Source organism: Nematolebias whitei, chromosome 15 (genome assembly GCF_014905685.2).
Source record: "Nematolebias whitei isolate Nwh7 chromosome 15, NemWhi1, whole genome shotgun sequence".
In the NCBI taxonomy this organism is placed as follows: domain Eukaryota; kingdom Metazoa; phylum Chordata; class Actinopteri; order Cyprinodontiformes; family Rivulidae; genus Nematolebias; species Nematolebias whitei.
In genome coordinates, this window is record NC_056512.1 from 43,668,966 (window position 1) to 43,691,226 (window position 22,261).

At 43.5% G+C, this 22,261-nt stretch overlaps 1 protein-coding gene across 1 annotated transcript in view; it reads right to left on the reverse strand.

Annotated features, from left to right (window-relative positions):
• The window catches only part of vat1 (vesicle amine transport 1), a 42,648-nt gene extending 21,401 nt beyond the window's left edge, over positions 1–21,247 (reverse strand). The window contains exons 1-2 of the mRNA XM_037689247.1: positions 20,636–21,247; positions 9,948–10,155 (exon numbers count right to left, since the gene is read on the reverse strand). Coding sequence (XP_037545175.1) covers positions 9,948–10,155; positions 20,636–21,052 — 625 coding nt within the window. The 5' untranslated portion in view covers positions 21,053–21,247. The remainder of the gene's footprint in view (positions 1–9,947; positions 10,156–20,635) is intronic.
• Between the last annotated feature and the right edge of the window lie 1,014 nt (positions 21,248–22,261).

Consider the following 22,261-nt stretch of genomic DNA (forward strand, 5'->3'; position numbering starts at 1 on the left):
TATATATATATATATATATATATATATATATATATATATATAAGGCGTTTTAAACCCTTCCCACACTCTTGCAATATTCTAAACAATGTTTCTAAACTCTAAAAGAGCACAGAATTTCATGATCTCAGCTCCCTGCCTCCTCTGATCTTTGCCACCTGCAAACGTTCTTGGCCACGCCCACTTCTCAGCTCTGCACGGAGAACAGCTGATCAGCCGCAGCAGGAAGTTTATCCCGCGGTGTGGGCTGCACAAAAGTGCAGCAGGTGCTAAATAATTTAAAATAATTTATTTTAAATGAAAATTCCATGCCGATCGTGCGGCTCATCCATCAATCTGCTATTTGTGTGTCGTGTCCAATCTTCTTTTGAAAAACCGCGATAGAGTGAGTCCACGAAAAACGAACCGCGAAGTAGCGAGGGACTACTGTACTAAAATAAATATAGTGCTCCTACTTCGTGGTTTTTCACCTATCACGGGTGGAGAAGGTAATCCCCGCGTTAATCGAGGGACTAATGTATGTTGAACTGCAATTCTAAAATGTGGGTCCACACTCGTGTACACTCTTGGCTGAATCTGCCAAAAACCACATGGAAGCTGGAGTGACCTGCGTTACGCTGGCCGTAGTCTGCGCTGGTAAACAAATATGGTGGAATCAGACAAGCGTGGAATCTTGGAGAACACGTTTATTTGAAAATATGAGTGAGTTTGCTGCTAAACGCAAAAAAGAAAAGAGACACAGAGTAGGACGGCTGTGAAAAATAAAAATCAGAGATAAAGCAGCGTGGTGAAGCAGCGTGGTGAAGCAGCGTGGTGAAGCAGCGTGGTGAAGCAGCGTGGTGAAGCATGGTGAAGCAGCATGGTGAAGCAGCGTGGTGAAGCAGCGTGGTGAAGCAGCGTGGTGAAGCAGCGTGGTGAAGCAGCGTGGGGAAGCAGCGTGGGGAAGCAGCGTGGTGAAGCAGCGTGGGGAAGCAGCGTGGTGAAGCAGCGTGGTGAAGCAGCGTGGTGAAGCAGCGTGGTGGAGCAGCGTGGGGAAGCAGCGTGGTGAAGCAGCGTGGTGAAGCAGCGTGGTGGAGCAGCGTGGGGAAGCAGCATGAAAACAGAGTTCAGCATTCTTCTAGACCGGTGCATTCACTGATACATCTAAATAGTTGGACTTTTCCATCCCAACGGCTTGTCCTTGGACGTCACCTGTTTTCTGTCACTTCGGCTGTTTGCATCCGGTCACAAATTTTACTTTAAAGTTTAACACCCACCATTTTTCATATGACATATCCAGCGAAATATGATAGACATAACAAATAAATACCTATGTTCTGCGGCAAAGTAAAGTAATGCAAAGTGGTTTTAAAGATGTATTTTTATGAGAATTCAAGCTCTTTCAGTCGCAGCTTTGGAAACAGCCCCTTCACTTCCATATACGGGGTGTGATGTCACGCCAGGTACCCGATCGTGCAAGACCGCCAGATTTCTGTTGCACGAGGTTACGGTCGATTGTTTCCTTCTGATTTCTGGCAAAATATATTTGTGGCAGGAACAACATGCCAAATCGGTGTGTTGCACATTTCTGTGGGAATGCAACCAAGGAGGAAGTGAGCACCCTCTCTTTCCCGAAAATCCAAGGGAATTTGCGAGAAATGGGTGAAGTTTGTCCGAGTCAAAGGGTCAGACTTTGTAGCACCGTCGCCGAACAGTGTTCTGTGTTCCAAACACTGTCAGCCCGAGGACTGTGAGTCGGGAACGATGCAGGGATATGAATTTAAAGTTTAACACCAGACTGAAGAAAGAAGCGGTGCTGGAGGACCGAGCAGGATGTTGATGTCTGTTGTAAACACTGGCACATACCAGTCGCTGTTTTCAGACCGGGAAGGTCCTTCCTTTTCCGATGAACCTCTTCTTGACGTTGTGGTGGCTCGTACGTGTACGGAATAAGCCCTCCTGTTCACCCATCCATCCATTATCTTTTGCTTGTTCTAAAGTCGGATTGCGGGGGCATCAGCCTGAGCAGGGAGGCCCAGACATCTCTTTCCACAGCCTCTTCCAGTTCTTCTGGGAGGACCCCAAGGCGTTCCCAGGCCAACCGAAAGATGTAGTCTCTCCAGCATGTCCTGGGTCTCCTCCCAGTCAGACATGCCCGAAGCACCTCCCTGGGAATGCACCCAGAAAGCATCCTTACCAGATGCCCAAACCACCTCAACTGGCTCCTCTCCATGTGGAGGAGCAGCGTTCTTCTCTGAGTCTCTCCTGATAACTGAACTTCTCACCCTGTCTCTAAGGGAGAGTCCAGCTACCCTGCAGAGGAAACTCATTTCAACCGATATATCTCATTCTGTCAGTCACTTCCCAGAGTTCGTGACCATGGGTGAAGGTAGGAACGTAGACCGACTGGTAAACAGAGAGCTTTGCCTTATGGCTCAGCTCCCTCTTCACCACAACGGACCGGCACAGAGTCCGCAATACTGCAGACGCTGCAACAATCCGTCTGTCAATCTCACGCTCAATTCTTCCCTCACTCGTGAACAAAATCCTGAGATACTTGAACTCCTCCATTTGAGGCAGAACCTCACCCTCCTGTTGAGCAACAATTTCACGAACAGTTCTACATTTTTCTTCATGGCTTGCAGTTAGGTCATCGTGGACATCTTCTAAATCAGCTGAACGTTCTCCACTGAAATCGTCCTTGCTAGCATACGCCTCCATCTCGAGTGAACACTCCTGCCTGTATCCCGTCCCCGGCGTGACGTCATCTGACTCCAGTAATCATCGGCCGTGTGCTCGGGGGTTTGCACGGTTGGTTTGTTTGTTGAATGTTTTTTTAAACCCTTAAGTGGCCTGAATGCGAAAAAACACATCACCATCATATTCTACGACAGTGATTACCCCTTAAGAGAACTTGGGACAATAATGGTGTTAAGGACACATTAACCAATGATATGAGAAACATAATGTTTGGATATTTTCTTCTTACTTCATGAATTTATTAGACCGGTCTTGACTTTGCCGTGAGCAGCTTTGAGTGTTCAGCTGTGACCACGAGCAGCAGCTGAAAGCCTCTCAGCTCAAGCTAATCCTCGGTGAAACCTGATGACTTTATCCCAAACCCAAACACTTCTGCAAGAAGATGGTTCACACGAACAGAAGTCTCCATCTTCGGCTACTAGGAAGAAAACAAACCTTGTGCTTCAACTATAAACGTGGTTTATTCAGCAAACGCGCTTTTGGTGTCGTTTAACAACACAATATTTTCAATATTAGCAGTGATGTTGCCACAAAAAAGGTTGACCTGAGCGTGAGCATGACCTGATAGAATTATGCACCCCACATCTGCTTCACGCTGGGCTGCGTTTACTCCAGAGCTCATAAATAAAGCAGAAGCGGCCGTCATCGCTGCACGTCGAGGGTCTCTGCATGTATGCAGGAATGCGTGGTGTGGGTGTGGCGGCTGGCTGGCCGCCCCAAGTTCATAAACACCGGTTCAGGGAGAGGTCAGAGGAAAAGCAGTTGGCCGCGTACAGTAGAAGACCCTCGAGATGCATCCAAAATGTCGTTCAGCTTCCTCACCCCCTCCACCCAGAGCCCTCGAGGGAAAGCAAAATGGGAAATATGTGCACGGTCCCAGATGCCGAGGGCCGCGGCACGGATACGGCGAGGTCACGCGCGGGGAGAGGAGGTTACGGAGGGCCGGAGGGGGAGGTGGACGGCGGAGGATGCAGATGTGCGGCGCGTTGGGAGAGGAGAGGACGATGGGAGGAAACACAAGAAGCTATTGTTTGGAGAGGAGACACGAGAGAAGCAGCTGAGGATTTCTGAGCGCTCACACGCATCACAGCGGTCAGACGGTCACAACCGGTCACCTGATCCCGACGGGGTGAAAGGTCACCACACTTTTGAGGAGAGAACATGCTTTATGTTGATGTGACATTACCTGCAAACACAGAACAATGGAGAGGCGAACGGCGACCCGTCATCCATCTGAAGGATCTCCACTATGAGTTCAACAGGAAACGTGCAGCGCAGTCCTCCTGCACTGAACTGCAGTAATTATCTCACTCCGTCAGCTTGACGTGACATTTTAACCAGACTCAGACTTTGTACATTTAAGATGACACAAAGTTGAACATGTCTCTAAAACCTGCAGCTGAACAAAAATCAATCCGTTTTATTCAAAAGTGTCAAAAATACATAAAAAATTAAAATAAAATCCCCCAAATTGCTCTCCTTCTAATGAGGACTAGTCTATTTCCTGGTGGGGCTCATTCGCTGAATATTAAACTAAGCTTACCGTATTTTTCGGACTATAAGTTGCACTTAAAATCCTTTATTTTTCTCAAAAATCAACAGTGAGCCTTATAATCCGGTGCGCCTCATGTATTAATTCTGGTTGTGCTTCCTGACCCCGAACTGATTTTATGTGGTACACGGCTCAAAAATCTGTCAAAATGAACTTATTTCGCTTAATGTGCTTTATAATCCGGTGCACCTTATAGTCTGAAAAATACGGTATTAGCTGCTGGGTGTGGATTCATCATAAAATAAATGCTTGGCATTCTTTAAGGAATGCATATCACCCGCCTAAGATCATCTTATGTTGGCAGAGTTAAGCCATTCTGGTTAAAGCTTGAAAATATATTTAATTTGTCAGAATAAGCATCTAAACTGGTGATTTTTGTTCTTTTTTCTGTGTTTTCTAACTTTTCTTTTACACCATACTGACTAAAAAGTGAATAAATTGTGATCAAATCCCTCTTTTTAACTAACTGTTGTGTTTAAAGCAACAGTTGTTTGTGATTTGTTATATTATTTTCCTCCAGATGTAATTTGTCCCGCGGGTTTGAAGCTTCTGATGTATGACGTTTTCTCTATAATGATACTTTTTATCTCTTATTTTGAAGTTGTATAGGACGATTGATTTGACGTTTATCTGACTGAAGCATCACATGATGATGATGCGGAACGCCACTGCTAATTTCACAAATCCACACATTCCTGCTTCAAACAGAAGCTTTTTAAGACGACGTCAGCTCCGTTCATCTCACATTTATGTTTTAGAAGTTAAGCAAATGTTGAAAAAGCTCAACCCTCCTGTCCAAAAGACGAGCTCAGAACCCAAATAACAGTGCGGTTAAATGTATATATCCAACTGAACGCTGTCCTGCTTTATCAGGTAAATTAAAACGAAGAGATCACGTTTAAATGATTTGCTGGCTGAGAGGTAAAAGCGGTGCAGGGAACAGGAAGTGGATTGTGTTCGGCCCTTGGGTGCAGCAGTAATCAGGATTGAACGCGGTGTGTTTTTCATCGAAGGCCTCCATCAACAGCTTTCTTCTCGCAGCAGCCGTTCACTCCGACTCCCTCCTCTTCACGAACGCTCGAGGGGCTCATGCCGTCTCTGTCTGATGGCCGACCCGTTCGTTCCGGCTGCAGTTTAATCCACCGATTTGATCGCTTTTGAAAAACAATTAGGCCCTTTTCAATTACTTTAAGATTTCTGCCCCTCCCCCCGGAGCTTTGAGTTTAATAAAGTTATTTGTAAGTTAAGAGAGAAAACATGTTGATCTAATGAAGAATCCTCTTCCTGTTGAAAACTTTGTGTTTTATGATTTGGTTCGTGGTTGTTTTGTGGTTCTTCTTGTGTTTAGTTTAGTTCTGTGTGTTTTCACGTTATCGGTTCCTCTGGGTTCCTCGGCTCCGCCCACTCTCACCTCCAGCTTAAGGCAATATATTAATATATACAGGAGCGTAGTCATTGTGATAATTAATTAATAATATGTGTGGGCATGTGTCTCTTCTGTTAGCAAAATATCTCATAAACCACAAAATGGATTTTAATGGAAAGTAATGACTGGATGTGTGCTGTAGGAGTGACAGATAGCTTCAAGGTGGAGGTGGGAGTGCATCAAGGATCCGCTCTGAGCCCCTTCTTGTTTGACGCTGGACTGACTAACAGATGAGGTCAGGCAGGAATCCCCGTGGACTATGATGTTTGCAGATGACATCGTGATCTGTGGTGAAAACAGGGAACAGGTGGAAGAGAACTTGGAGAGGTGGAGGTACGCACTTGAAAGAAGAGGCATGAAAGTCAGCCGTAGTAAGACAGAGTCCATGTGTGTGAATGAGAGGGAGGAGGTGGAACAGTGAGGCTACAAGGAGCAGAGGTCACAAAGGTGCAGGACTTCAAGGACTTGGGGTCCACTGTCCAGGAACATGGGGAGTGTGGTAAAGAGGTGAAGAAGAGAGTCCAGGCAGGATGGAGTGGATGGAGAAAAGTTTCAGGAGTCATTTGTGACAAAAGGGTGTCAGCAAAGTGAGACCAGCTATGTTGTATGGTCTGGAGACAGAGACATGGACAAAAAGACAGGAGACAGAACTGGAAGTGGCAGAAATGACGATGTTGAGGTTCTTCTTAGGAGTGACAAGGATGAAGAAGATTAGGAATGAGATCATCAGAGGTACAGCACAGGTTGAACAAGTGGGAGATAAACAGGCCAGACTGAGATGGTTTGGACATGTCCAGAGGAGGGACAGTGGTTTGGACATGTCCAGAGGAAGGACAGTGGGTACATTGGTAGAAGGATGTTAGAAATGCAGCTGCCAGGAAAAAGACAAAGAGGAGATATCTGGATGCAGTTAGAGAGGACATGGAGGTGGTTGGAGTGAGATGGAGGAGGAGGACTCGCTGGACCCTGAAGAGGGAAAAGCCAAAAGAAGAAGAATGACTGGATGTAGTTCTGCCACCCATTAGTTCTGGAGCCAGTCCAGTTCAAAATGGCCACCACAGCCCATTAACCCTTGCCTACACAAAATAGATATAACTCAGTGGATTTTACTGGTATTGAGCTGTAAACTGGTGTTTGTGGCTGAGAGGTGTACCCAACACAACCGAGGTCTCACAACATCATAAAAGGATGGAGGCAAATGGCCGTCGCTCCTCAACATAAGATGGTCTTAGTTTCAAACTCAACGTATTTTTCAAGGCCTTTAATTAGATTTTTGATTTTAATGTTTATTCTAATAAAATACAGTTAAAATGAGTAGTTTTATCGTGGACCACATTAAGTAAGAGAAAGAACTTTAGCCTGTCTGCGATTTCCTTTTCATCATTTCTATTTCAAAGCAGTGAGTGACAGATACCCCCCCCCCCCCCAACCCCTCTTCCCTCTCTGACCCTGTCACAGCTGATACCTTTGATCTGTCTAATCAGGAAACATCAGGAACTGATTCGACAGACTCCCGGGTGGAACATCCTCCCCGCACGCAGAGACGCTCAGCATCCATTCCTGAGCGGGCCGCCCCGTGTTGCTGGCGAGGGAGGAGGATGTGAGGAGAGCCGCCGCCGCTGCAAACAACAACCCTCCGGATGTCAGACAAACACGTGTTGCAGAGAAAACCGTGTGCTACGGATCTGCACACGCAAACAACCCATACAGCGACGACGTCCGGACAGCTGGAGCAAAGACCGACAGCTTAGAAACTACAAACGGCACCCCATACATAGGTGGTGTTGTGAAGAAGGACAAATTATTGACACAAGATCCACTGAGTTACACCCATTTATGATTTGTGTCAGACAGCTGTGTCAGCCATCTTGAATTGGATTAAATAAAAGGAAAGCCAATAATTTATTTCTGAAAATGTCATTGAAATCCATTTAGTGGTTCATGAGATATTTTTCTAACAAACAGGCGGTTTTAAGGAAATGTATCACACAACGCCCTACAATCATCCAAGTATGTAAAGCTGGTTGATCGCCATGCTTAGCTCTTTTATGGGGCGGCCATCTTGAATCAGGTTGACTCCAAAAGTGAAACAGTTGTAGATGTCAACCCACTGATTAGTTTCTGGAAGTTTTTGATTCGATCTGTTCCTCCGGTTCAGACAACAGACGCGTGCAAATGCTTTACTGGTCTGAACCAGCAGGGAAAGTGTCTTAATTGACCAAACTCTTCATGTGACATCAACAGGATGGACCTGTTAGTTGTTGCGCTGCTGTGTGGGAACTAAAGCTTGTTACAAAAATATTTATTCCATAAATGTGAATTAAAACGTGCACCTGGAAGCGCTCTCACTTTTGTGAAAAAGAAAAAGTCCAGATTTCATTCATTTCTGCGCCGTTTCCACCCACGGACCGTCCCAAATGTAAAGAATATTTTTCTAAATCCTCCTGCTCAGGAGACGTGTGCCCGAGAGGCGAAGGGAGCGGGACTGATAATCTTTGGCTGAAGCTCTGCTGTTCCCTCCAGCTGGCCTGACTGTGCAAACACAAATCATGTGCAGCTCTCACACCCCAAAGCAGGTGCCTCTCCTCCCTTCATCCACATCTTGCTTCCATCAACTCACGCTGACCTTTGACCTCACAGCCCAGCTGGCAGGTGGACCAGCATTAGCGCAGAGCAAAGCACAGGGACTTTTTCCACAAGGAGATTTACGTTAAAACCATTTAAGGTTGTTTCCATAACGCAAAAAAGTCCCAACATTGCGTTTCGCCCGCCACCTTTCATGTCAGAGTTTTGGACTAAGATCAAGAAATGTTGGTAAATAACAGAGTATGTGGTGGGAACCACCCCGGTTAACAAGTTCTACTTCAATATCTGTGACTGAGTTGTAGTCAGTGTTGTTTTTTAACATCTGTGGGACACGGAAGCTGCAGAAAATGAATTATTACCTAGAGAAATTGCATTTCTGTGTGAAGCTTATTGCAGAAAAATTTGCTGAAAAACAGCTGAAATTAGCTTAAAAAAAACAGCTGAAATGTAGCTGAAATAGAAGACCAAGACTATTTTAGAAGAAGAAAGCAGAAAGAACACATATTTTCTGAATTAAGTTTAAATAAGCAGAAATGACCACAAACACTAGGAAATTAGCTAAAAAAATGCTGAAATTAGCAAAAAGTAGTTGTAAAAGCAGAAAGAAGTTTAAACTACCAGAAGGAAGTGGAAATAGTTCAAAGGAGATAAAAGAAAATGTGGAATTAGCTGTAAATGCTAAAATTAGCATAAAACAGCTAAATAGTAGCTGAAATAGCAGAAAAAGCTGATAGTAGCAGAAGAAAAGCTGAAATGAGCATAAAGAAGTTAATTAGGTGGGAAGTAGCAGAAATTACCAAGGAAAACTTCAATTTATTAGAAATTATCTAAAAAATGCTAAAAGGTAGCTGAAAAGGGTAAAACAAGATTAAATTAGCAGAAAGAACACATTTTTGCCCATTTAGGCTGAAATAAGCAGAAATGAGAACAAACAGTGGAAATATTGGAAAAAAGCTGAAATTAGCTACTTTTTTTTTAAAGTAGCTAAAAATTCATAAAAAAGCTGAAATTACAAGAGCGAAGTGGAGAGAGCATATTTTTACTGAATTAGGCTGAAAAAAGTTTAAATGAATGCAAAAAATGTGGAATTGGCTGAAAAAAAAGCTAAAATTAGCATAACAGCTAAAAAGTAGCTGAAATAGCAGATAAAGCTGAAACTAGCAGAAATCAGCTGAAAGGAGCAAAACAAGCTGAAATTAGCAGAAATAAGTTAGAAGAAGTGCAAAAATGTAGTTAGCAGAAATAATCTGAAAGGAGCACAAAATGGGTGAAAAACAGCTGAAATCAGCTGAACACAGCTGAAAAATGTTTAAATTTGCACAAAGAAGCTGAAATGGAAAAAATGTGAAAAGAGCAGAGATCTAAAGATTTAAAGGATGTAAAATGAGCTCAATTATTTTTCTATGAGGAAAAAAGTAGCAGAAAAGGCTAAATATTTCAAACAGCTAAAGCTGCACCAATACCAAACATCCTAGCAGGATTGTCCTGAAAGAGCTGAATGTATTGATTTATGATTTGTTGACAAAGCACAAAAATTGTGGAACGAGAAAGATGCAGAAGAACGTACGGAAGAAAAATGGCTCACAATAATAATTTTTTTGTTTAGAAAACAAACCTCATTAAAACAGGTGTGTGCGTGCGGCGTACCTGCAGCGGCGTGGATCAGGACGCTCTGGCTGGGCCGAAGGTTGCCGAAGTCAAACAGCATCATGTAGGCGGTGATGTAGTTGACGGGGAACGCTGCCGCCTCCTCAAAACTCATCCCCTCGGGGATGAGGAAGGTGTGGCCGGCTGGAACCACGGCCACCTCCTGCCACATCCCAAAGCGGCTCAACGCCATCACCTTATCGCCGACCTGAAACAGGAAGGGAAAACACGAGGTCAACGAGAATCAGAAAACAAAAGGTTCTCAGGCCGAGCCTTTAAAAACTGCAGCAAAAAATAAAAAAATCTGCATTTTAATTTCAACAAAGGAAATTTCACAAGTATATAAAATACAATAAAACAATAATCAGGTAATAATTAGTCGGTTTGCAAAATATCTCGTGAACCACAAGAAGAATTTTTGTGAAGTTCTCAGAAATAATCATTAAACGTACATCTACAGGAAAAAAAAAAATGTTTTCAGTTGATCCAATTCAAGATGGCTGCCACAGCTAATGGAATTTAAAACAGAAAAATCGCTACGACTCCGTCAGTTTTACACATAATGAGCTGAAGTCTGGTGTGGTAGTAGCTGAGACTGGTGCCCAACACATAATCTAAGCACTAACAGATCGCACAAGAGCCTCCTTTAAAACGTCATCACAAACTATTGCAGACGACTGTGTTCGTCTGTTAGCAAAATATCTCATGAACCACTGGGCTGATGTTAATGAATCTTCCAGAAATTAATCTATAGATGAACAGCTACGATTGATTAACCTTTGGAGTTGACTCAATTCAAAATGGCTGCCAAAACCAACTGACCTTCAAAAACACAAAAACGATGAAAATTCAGTCAATTTTACAGATAATGAGCTGAAGTCTGGTGTGGTAGTAGCTGGGAGTCACTTACAACTTTGAGTGTAAACTCCACCGTGTGGTTGTGCATAAGTTTTTGACCAAAACAGCTTTAACATCATCATTTCTTGACACAACATGATCTTAGTCTAAAACTAGCACAAGACTCAACAGATTGGTAACTTCCTATAAAAACATTAGAAACAGAAACATTTTACAAGAGCTCCTAAAGTAAATCCTGTTGCACCTCAGCTACATTTATTGACTATTTAACTGTGTTTTTTTTAAGAGAGCGTTTGCTCGGAGCAGCAGTGTCTGTGTTGGAGCGTGAATGTTGCAAAGTGTGTGGCAGAAATAGTCGGGGATTATTGTTTTTGCCTAAAAGTAACAGCAGACATGCAAACGTGCACGCAAACACGCAGAGTACAAGCAACAAGGTCTGACTGAGAAAAGGGAGGTGAGCGGATAAAAAAACATTAATTGAGGAGCAGGGCTCGTGCGTCAAGTAATTTTCCTGAACAGTTTGCTTCATTCATACGAGAACATCAGCTAGAATAAAATAAACCAGCAGCAAAATGAAATAAATGTCTAAGAAGGAATAAAAACGATAGTAGAGTCTGATTTTTCTTAATCGAGTGATTTGTATGAAGAGTTTCTCTCCAGGAGCAACATGTTGCAACCTGCTGCAGACTTTGCTCATGTCCTCCTCTGCTCCCTCCTTATCAGAGCAGCATCCTCCGATACGCGACTGTCTCTTTCCAGAAGAATGAGCCGTGATATAAACTTCCCCCCCAGCCCCCCAACGAACCAATCAGGAGAACTCACTCGAGGGACACAGGAAACAGAGACGACAGCAGCATTATAACTCTCTTCCTGTTTTCTTCCTCCCCTCCTTATCCAGTCCTCCCGACACAGCCGTCCCTCCCACCACGTTTCCACTCTCCTCACTTTTTCTCTTCCCTTCTTTCTCTTTTACTTCCTGACTCCTTTTTCCTCTTACAACTTTAGAGCGTCTTCCTTCCCCCTTCCCGGGTCCTCCGGTGTCATCCTGTCTTGTCTTCTTCTCCATCTTCTATTCTAAAAGTTTCAAATCAAAGCCCAGTCCTGGTCCTCGAGGGCCCCCCTCTCTTGCATGTTTTAGATGTTTCTCTGCTTTGACACGCCTGATTTGAATAAATGAACAATTAACTGGGTTCTGAAGAACTTGAAGACCTGCTCAAGAGCAGGAAACAACTAAAATATGCAGGATAGTGGCCCTCGGGGACCAGAACTGGGCACTCTGCTTCCCAACTGGGGAGCTTCAACAATTCAAAAGTGGCATTCCAAGCTCTAAACAGCAAAAGGTGCTCTGTTCATGCAGCTAAACTTATGCAGATTAATCTCGCTCCCCTTCCACCTGACGGTCATTTGGGCCCTTGTCTGCTGGGTTTACGGGAGAGATGCTTTCAGAGATTTTCATTCCAAATGTACACCTTCATGCAGGTGACCCAAACATCTCTCTTGTGAGCCAAGTCAACAAAGACCCTGATGACCCCCAGGAGCTAAACTAATCTGCAGATGAATTTAGCTGCATACACAAATCCTCCCACGCAGTTTAACACTCAGAACTTTACCTTTTCCCGTTTTAAATCAAAAACTGAATTTGAAGCGAAACTTCAGCTACTGAAAAGACCAGCTGCTTTGATTTTAAGCCAGTAGGATGTCCTTAATCCCCAAGAATCGACACCACTTCCAGTTATTTAACTGTCAATAATGGTGTACCACAAGGCTCAGTCTTAGGACAGACTCTCTTTATAATATACATAAGCAATGCAGGTCATTCCTGACGCATCTTTACATTTCTATGCCGACGACACAGTAGTTTACTGTCGAGCTAAAACAGTTGCTAAGTTTCACCAGCTTCTACAGTCTGCATTTGACATCATTCAGTCTGACTTGTTCCGTCTCAAACTGGTGTTAAATGCTGATAAAACCAAAGGGATGTTGTTTTCAAACAGGAAGTTGGTACCAGAAGTCCTTCCTCCTACGTTATCTATGAATGGTGTCCCTATTGAGTTTGTGGGTTCTTCGAAATATTTGGGAATCTTGGTCGATGCACATCTCTCTTTTAAGCTGGATGTTGAAAACTTGGTAAAGGAACTGAAATTATTATTGGATTTCTGTTTCAGAAATAGATCTGGTTTAACTCTGAATGCCAGGAAACACCTTGTAGGTGATTCTTTCCTACCGGCCATTGATTACAGTGACATTATTTATATGAATGCTCCTATAAGCTCCTTGCAGAGGTTGGATGCTGTCTATCATGATGCGCTAAGGTTCGTAACTGGCTGTGACTACCGTACCCACCATTGCACCCAGTATTCACTGGTTAACTGGTCATAATTAACTTCATGTAGACTCATACTGGTACGGGGGCCGAGATGGTGTAGAGGCAGGGCAGCTGACTCGGGACACTAAAGTCCCAGGTTTGATCCCCAGTCATTGCACATCTCGTGGTGTCTCTGAGCAGCACACCCCATCCCCAATTGCTCCCCGGGCGCCTTCAGTAGCTGCCCACTGCTCCACCTGTGGGTGGATGGGTTAAATGCAGAGAGCCAATTTCACCATTGTATGGGAACAAACAATGATGACAACACATTATTATTTTCATTTTTATATCGCTCTTCGGTCTGCTGCCTTCATATATCTCCTCGTACATGTCACGTCGTCAGTGCAGCTACAGCGTGCACTCTCAATACTTTTATTTGCTTTTCTTTCTATATGCATTTTATGGTTGTTCATTGTTGCATGTACCTTATCTGTGGTTTTATCTGAAACAGGTCTCTCTTGTAAATGAGTCCTTATGGCTCAATGAGACTAACCTGTTTAAATAAATGTTGAATGAATGCAAGAACCTCCATCTTTTATCCTCAGCGTCTCAGGTTGTCTCTCTTGGACAATAGAGCCCATCTCGTCCCCTGGCTCTTCTCCGCTCATCAGCGTTCCTGCCAGATTCTTCCCCATGGCTGAGCATAAGACAAGCCTTCTCCTCCTGGGAACAAACCCTCTCCACCCGGGCCTCTCTAATGGTCTGGAGGGAGCCATGCATCTCGCTGTCAATCCACTCCAATTACAGAGATTTCTGCCTCTTTCTTTTCAAGCCCTCGTCTTTCTGTCAAAGGCTGAGTCACTTGGTTCATTTCAAACTGGCCACGTTGCCTCAGTTGTTCATGGAGATGAAGGGTTTGCATCTTTTTTTTTTAATGTTCAAATCTTGAAACTCATCAAGCTCACTTGTTTAATTGGGGGTGCGGTACAAATCGGTATATGGGGGGTGTTCGTGCTTCTATAGGAAAAGGAACCCTTCAGACGGGTTGGGAGCAGTTCTTCCACGCTTATGTAAAGCATGCGAGCTACTGTCAGTCACACAGAGATGTTCAAGGCCAAGTGAAAAGCAGCCTTGTGATGCTGCTGTTCCAACATCTTCTCAGACCGATAGAAAAAAAAAAACACGCGGGCACTTCTTGCATTTCCTCTCTGGTCAGCCGCAGTCGGGGTCAGGAGTGCGGGGGCACCGAACAAAGAAACTTCCAGTTAACTGTGTAAAGAAGGGACTTAATCAGACGGTGATTCAATTTGAGGCTATGCAGGCTCCGAGTCAGCTGGCTTTGTGGCAGAAGGTTTGACGACCTCAGCAAAAAACCCAAGAAGGTAACAGCGTGAACACATTTTCTCATGGTTGAAACTAAATTCAAAGGTTAAGTGAAGCACCAGCAGTTTATGTGGTTCGTGGGAATACTGTATAGGAAAAATAAAAATGAATGATGTTTCTGTGAGGGCAGCACGGTGGCGCAACTGGTAGAGCTGCTGCCTCTCAGCGAGCAGGTCCCTGGTTCAAACCCCGGTCCAGGGCCTTTCTGGGTGGAGTTTGCATGTTCTCTCCGTGCATGCGTGGGTTTTCTCCGGGTACTCCGGTTTCCTCCCACAGACCAAAAACATGCATGTTAGGCTGATTGGTAAGTCTAAATTGTCCCTAGGTGTGAATGAGAGAGTGAATGGTTGTTTGTCTCTATGTGTCCCTGCGATGGACTTGCGACCCGTCCAGGGTGTACCCCGCCCCTCGCACAGTGATTGCTGGACATGGGCACCAGCGACCCCCGTGACCCAAAATGGAACAAACGGGTAAAGATAATGGATGGATGGATGGATGGATGTTTCTGTGAAGTATATCTGAGGTTAATGAGCTCCGAAACAAAAAGGGACTGGGTTTTCTTGTTTCCCCACAATCCCATTAATCTCCACTGGGATTGCTGTGCAGTTCTTTTTTGCAGATTTTGTGACACGGAGAAGTCTCTGCATACTATTCCAAATCAAGTTGCACGTTTTGACACATTTCGTAAGTTTAATTTCAAAGCTGCATGATAAGGTGCAGGACAAATTATTTTAACGTATTAGAAATAAAGGCGCTTTAAGGCTTAAGCATTGGCGCGCTTAATAAATAAATCTCAGCACGTTACTTTACCACGGCTAATATATTATTTTAATATCTGGTATTTGCTAAACTTTGACTGAAATTTCTTCCACCACCGTTGCCTTTTCTGTCCTTCTGCTGCAAAGTTTGATACTTTATACGTATAAATAAACTGAAGCGCCACTTTTCTAAAGTCCGACTGCGAGCGCTTCCTGGCTGGTCGTTAAAGGGATCCACTGATAGTGAAATAGTTGAGGGGAGAATTCACGAGATGACTCGAAGCAAAGAAGCTATAGGGGGAGGGCAGGATTGATGGAGGAAATACCAGACTGACAATGTGGGCCAGAGGGAGGTAATGGAGAACATATGGGTCGGATCCTTCCAAACCTTACCAAGAGACCGCTTTCATTTTTTTAACAAGCCCGGAGGAGGAACAAAAAAGTGCTGATGTTTGGCATCGAGGGAGCCTCGGTGTGATCTGCAATATTTCCGCTCTCTCCTCGCTTACTCAGTGTTACACTTTTCCCCACATTCCCAGTTAGGTCATCAGGAGTGAGCTCACTCGTTTCCCTCAACATTACAGAGCATCTTGAATGGATGCTTAACGGGCATGTTAGAATTACCGTTCAGTGTTAGAGCTCTTTACAAGAGAATACAAAGGTGATGATCAGTGGTTCTCTGGGCGGGAGTTTTTTGTTGTTTTTTGGACTTTGGCTGCTTTATTAGTCATTTTCAGACCAGCCCTTGTACCTGAACATGACAACATATTGTGCAGTGTGTGCTTAAAAGATAACATCTATGTACAAATACGACAAGGAAAGCAGCAGCTTAAGACCATCCTTCAGCTGATCATGTATGTAAATTTTCAGCTCTTTAGGAAGCGCCATTATGGTGCTAAAATACCATTTAATGTCAGATAAACTGTTGTTTTTTTATATTTGACTAAAGAAAAGGGAATAAATTGTGTCTTCATGATGGACAGCTTGTAACAAAAAGCCTAAAATTCCAATTTGACTTTCGTTACTGATGTTCCTGTCATGTGTTGACACAACGCTGGCTCATCCCTTGAGTTTAGGAACCTTTTTATGACTCATATGCCAGACTTAAATAGTTTAACAAACAACCAAAACAGTTAATTTGAAAATGACCAGATGCTGAACTGTAAAATGACAGAAACAGCAGCAAAGGTCTGAAGGAAATATAAAGTAAAATAAAGCATTACTTGAAAGAATGCCTATCGCCCGCCACCGTTTACGCCAGTGTTTTAAACTAAACTCATCTTGTGACAATAAGTGAAGTAGTTATATCCGTTTTGTTCAAACTTTTTAAATGACGTTTTGTACAATCTCATGCGAAATCTCGCAAAACTTGCTAGCTCTCCAGGTGTGTTGAGGATGACTCGTAGCTACTGCCACAGCAGATTTGAGCTGAATAACCATTAAAATTAACAAGAATTAGCCATTCATGTTTTTGCAAAGGTTAATTAATGGGGGTGCACCAATAAATTGGCCGGCTGATTTATTGCCCCGATTTCCTGAATTTTGGGTGATTGTGATTGGCCGATACTTACATGAGAAACTGATTACTCCTGTCACGATAACAAACTTTGCTGGGCTGTCTCAGAAATTATTGCGATAAGCGATAATATTTGAAATTTGACAATAATTAGTAATTATTTTAGTTAAATTTGACAATAATTAGTAATTATTGTCAAATTTAAGAATAAATTATAGTTACTTTTTGTGTGTAGTACCTTTTTTGACCACTGGATAAGAATATTTGAACCGAAGGATGGATAGTGAGGGAGCGAACAGCGTGCCTCTTTAAGAAAAATGGGAGGGATGCCCCTTGACGTGACATGGGCTGTCTCTCGTTCCTGTTTTTCGATTCTCAAAATGGCGGATGCTCGATGTGGTTTGAGCTCTTTAGCATAGCATTTTTTCACATAAAGCTTTTAATAAAAAAATCAGTAAACAGTAAACTCAGCTGCTTTTTCCAAAGAAAAACAACTTTTTACACAAAGGCACGAGTTTCAACCGTGAATTTTGGAGCTTCGACAAGACGGAGGTTTTTTCTTGTTAGCTTAGCTCATAGCTTAGCTTCTCAGCTTTAGCTGCTTTTAACGATACAAAAACGTGATTTTGGACGTTTAAAACAGATTTTTAAAAGAAAGGGAGGGGTCAGTGAAGAAAACCTGAGTTGATCCTTTTGTCATCCAGTGTCTTCAGTAGAAAGAGAGAGACACGAAGAAACGATAAAGCCGATAAATGAAAATGAGGTTGATAATTTTCATTTATCATGAGATTAATTGATTTATTGTTTATCGCGACAGGTCTAAAACCGATTTTACCGATTGTTTTAGTTTTAACAACAATTGTCTAAACCATTTATATTTCAGAGCACTGCCTCATGGCCGGTTCAAACAAGTTTGTATTGTTTCTAGGATATTGTTCAAATATGATTATCAATAAAATAAGTTTGGAAAATTGAAGGTGCGTTGTGACGTGTAAACACCTGACAAGTGTCGTTCATAAAACAAAATCGGCCAAAATCAAAATCGGCAGGTCAGGCTCTTTAAAGATCGGTGCACCAATATTAATTAATCAACCTGAGTCGAGTTCCATTCAAAAGGTAATCAATTGTAGATAAACATCCATTGATCACTTTCTGAGTGTTTCATTCAGTGATTCATGAGATATTTTGTTAACAGACATAGTAACTCCTATAAGTCATGAAAAGGTTTAAAAAGCAAGTATCATACAATCTTTATTTAGCACAAAAAGGGGTTGACTCTAAGCTGTACACCAAATTTCAGGTCAGTGTCTTTAAAATGGACAGAGTTGTAGCCGTTTGCGTGTTTTCTAAGGTTGTTAGCTGTGGCGACCATCTTGAACAGAGCTGACACCACAAAACATTCAGCTGTAAAGGGACATGCAATGACTAAAAACTGAAAGTTTCATTAAATTATAGCCAGTGGTTCATGAAATATTTTACTAAAAGGCTGGTACGCACACATACAGGCATAAACATAATTACTTATGGTGCTCTATATACTTAACATAACGAGGAATATATATAAATATATATATGTGTGTGTGTGTGTGTCACATTTAATGAACTAATGCATAAATTATTTCTTTAAAAAGCCTTATGTGTTTAGAGCTGTGCTGTCTGCCAACACCCAGACACGCCCATTCACTTACTTTGTGTGCCTGTTTGTGTGTGTGCCTGTTTGTGTGTGTGAGTGTGTGTGTGTGTGTGTTTGAGGAAACAGACAGAGCAGAGAGAGCCTCCCAAAAATCCTGTACCATGGTGGTCAGCACATTTCCTCCAAGTTGGCATAAAGAAAAGAAATCTCCGAGCTCTCCATCCATTATAAAAACTGGCTCTTTATTCCATCAGCAGTGGGCTGTGAGTGGATGTGGGAGTGTGATGACAAGCTGTGTGTGTGTGTGTGCGTGTGTGTGTGTGTGTGTGCGTGTGTGTGGCTGTTGACCTTTAAATCCAATCACCATCACTGACAATTTAGAAAGCGGCAATAAAGTAACCTGAAAACACGCGGGTCTGAACCTGATGTGGATCATTAAATCTCACATCTGATCTGGGCTTCAGGTGCCACTCCCAGCTCCGTGCACCGACTCACACACACACACACACACACTCGCTCAGAGAAAAGAAAAGCGTGAGGGAGCATCTTGAACAATGTGAAGTTGCATCTGAGGTTAGGATCGTCTTGGAAAGGTGTTGCCTTGGTGATGCCACACGGCCAGGAGGCATGAGTGCCCATCGGGCCTGTGACTCATCAAACCAACTCCTGCATCCCAGCAGCTCTGATGGTTTCTCTCCTTTCATTGTCTGGGAGCCACTGCTTCACATTCATGCAGATCTTGTGCAGTATTCTCAGGTTTCAGGTTTGTTCTTGGTGCTGACAAAGATGATCCCCACACTGTCTGCCTGTCTGTCTGCCTGTCTGTCTGCCTGTCTGTCTGTAGCGCCACGCCTCGCCCTCTCCACCCTGTGCGCCACCGTCGCTCCCGGTAACAAAAGGCGTCTCGGTGACTCCGGTCTCCGCCACCGGAGTCAAGCTCCCCTCCACCACTGCCGGTGCTCTTCCTCCAGTCTCCAAAATAAAAGCATGGTGCATCATTTTAGCATTTATAATCTAAAACGTGCTGAATTTACAACTGATGCGTCATTTGACGTGTCTGCCTTTTAATTAAAACGTTGACTTGAATGATTTTTCAACATATTCTCCCCTTCAGAGACTTTTCAAGCTTTGAGGGAATGACCACTTGTCAACTTAGCGCTTTGTCACTTTTTTGGTCCATTTATTATCATTTTGTTGGTAATGTTCATTTAGTTATTTAAAAACCTGACTTCTCTTAGTGGCTTCAAACATCTGCCAAAGTTCCTGGCAAAAACTGACATGTTCTTGATTTTATTTTTCTACACCGCCTTATAATCTAGCTGTTTTTTTGTTACATCTTTTTTAAAACAACATTTGATTTTCACTTGTTAAAAAAATTAAATTAAATTAAAAAAATTAAATTTGTACGCATCCTTTATGATCGTCTATTATTTTCTTTGTTGTCCATTGTTGTCATCACTCTGTTAAAATCAGGTCTCTCTTGTAAATGAGTCCCCGAGGCTCAGTGGGATTAACCTGTAGAAATAAAGGTTGAATTTTTTTTTTTTTTTTTTGCAACCTCAAAGCTTTAATTTTGAAGACAATCACCCAGCTTCCGGTGTGGACTCCGCGCACCTTGACGCAGCGCGCCTCCATCAGAGCGCAGAGCAGCGTGGGCGCAGCGATGGGTGGAGAAGCACCCAGCCGGTCCGCACGTGTTTATTTAGCTTTAGACTTTAATCGCACGCGCCTGGGATCGGCCCGAGCTTTAAATCCGTTCATTGACAGTTGGGGGGTGGCTTCACGTCTCCGCGCGCTCCGGCAGACGCGGTTCTAGAGGCGCGAGGGGGCGACGCCTGCTCCTTCTGCTGCTGCTTTTCAAACAACTTGGGTCATTTAGACACTTTCAGCCTCCCCCCACCCCAAAATAAAAATAAAAAGTATATACAAATACAAGATCCTGCAGAGAAACTGATCTTACCAACTTTTACGCAGCGCTATGATTTAGACCTGATCAGCTGGATTTTAGATGGACCCCCCAGATTAGCTCAATAAAACCATGAAGTGGTTGTTTTCATGACCTGATTGTTTAATTCTCTTTGTTTGGCCATGAACCCTAAAAGCTTCATCGTTTTGGGGAATGAGACACAATGAAGCAGCTGACACGCCCATGATGCAGAACCGACTCCAAACTCCTCTCAAACCAGAAGAACGTGACAGAAAAACACCAAAACGTGCAACTGATTGTTTTCTTACTTTCCTGTCAGTCACTTCCTCCCCCACAGCCTCCACCACCCCGGAGCACTCCATCCCCGGGGTGACCGGGGGGGACGGCAGCCGGTCGTACAGCCCCTGTCTGGCCATCAGGTCTGCGAAGTTGAGCCCGCAGGCTTTGACCCGGACCAGAACCTCTCCAGCTTTCAGCACCGGCTTGCCCTTCTTCACCTGCAGCTTCACTTTATCGTAGCCCCCGTAGCCGGTGAGCACGAGCGCGCGGTACGTGAACGTCTCCTCCTCGGGGGCCGCGGCCGCCGGGGCCGCCGCTGCCTCCGCGGCGCCCGCGGGCTCCGACTCCGTCTTGGGCGGCTCGGGTTTGGGCTCCTCGGCGGGTTTGGTCTCCTGCTTCTGGTCCACTGCGTTCTGCTGCTGGACAGGTGCGTCTTCTCCAGACATGGTGGTGCAGGGCGCGGATGGTTCTACAAGAAAAGACACTTTCAAAGGTTTGCTGCACTTGTTGTGAGTGGAGCTGCCGTGCGCGGACTCTGCTCGCTTCCTTGTGGCCTCGCGGGTGAAAGAAAAGCTGAGAGGTGGTTTTCAGCAGTCTTGCACGGAGACCCAAACCCGGACAAAGTGGTCTGATGAGTGACCAGTGGCTGTGAGCCGCGCGCGCTGAGGGGCGAGACGGAGGCGGACTGGAAAACCCGGAGAGCGGAGCAGGTTCCAGGATTGGCTCCTGGGACTGGATGGGCTTGGCTCTGCGGGAATAAATAAATTAAACTAAAAGGATGAGCAAAAAGTTAAAATACTCCAATCAGACAGAAAAACAGTTTTAATGAATCTTTCTTAACATGTGTTGATTTCTGCTAATGGAAAAGATAACACATTATTTATGTTTACAATGAACTAAAAAACAAAGCATGTGCATTATTAATATCTTTCATCTTTATCTTAACGTTTCTTTGTTACATTGTATGGAAGCCCTCTCTGACAAATAAAAGGTCTTAAGTGATAATTATAAGATGCCATCTCTCTTCTAGCTTCTAAAAATTATAAATTGCAAACTCTAAAATGAATCAGCATTTCAAAATTATGATTTAAAATCTTATTAGTAAATGGACTTATAAAGCGCCTTTCTATCTTATTTCAAGACACTCAGAGCTCTTTACAACGATCTGTGCCTCATTGACCCATTCATACAGCTCTATACTAGATCTCTACAAAGATAATTGAACAAATCATTCTAAAGAGACTAATCAGAGCTTTATCACATTCATACACTGATGGGACACACATCAGAGGCTACGAGGGGTTCAGTGTCTTGCCCAGGGACACTTCGGCATGTGACTGCTGGTGGATTTGAACCCCCAACTCTTGCATTGGAGGACGACTGCTCTAACCACTCAGACACAGCCGCCCATTAGTATGACTTACATTTCAAAGTTATAACTCAGCATGTCACTATTATAACTTAGCATTTCCCTGTTAGGACCTAACATCTCTAAATGATAAGAAACTTTCAAATTGATAACTTAGCATCTCAATATTATGATTTAGCATCTTTTTAATATGACTTAGCATCTCTTTAATATGACTTAGCATTTTTTATATGACTTAGGATCTAGTTAATATGACTTAGCATCTTTTTAATATGACAAGATCTAT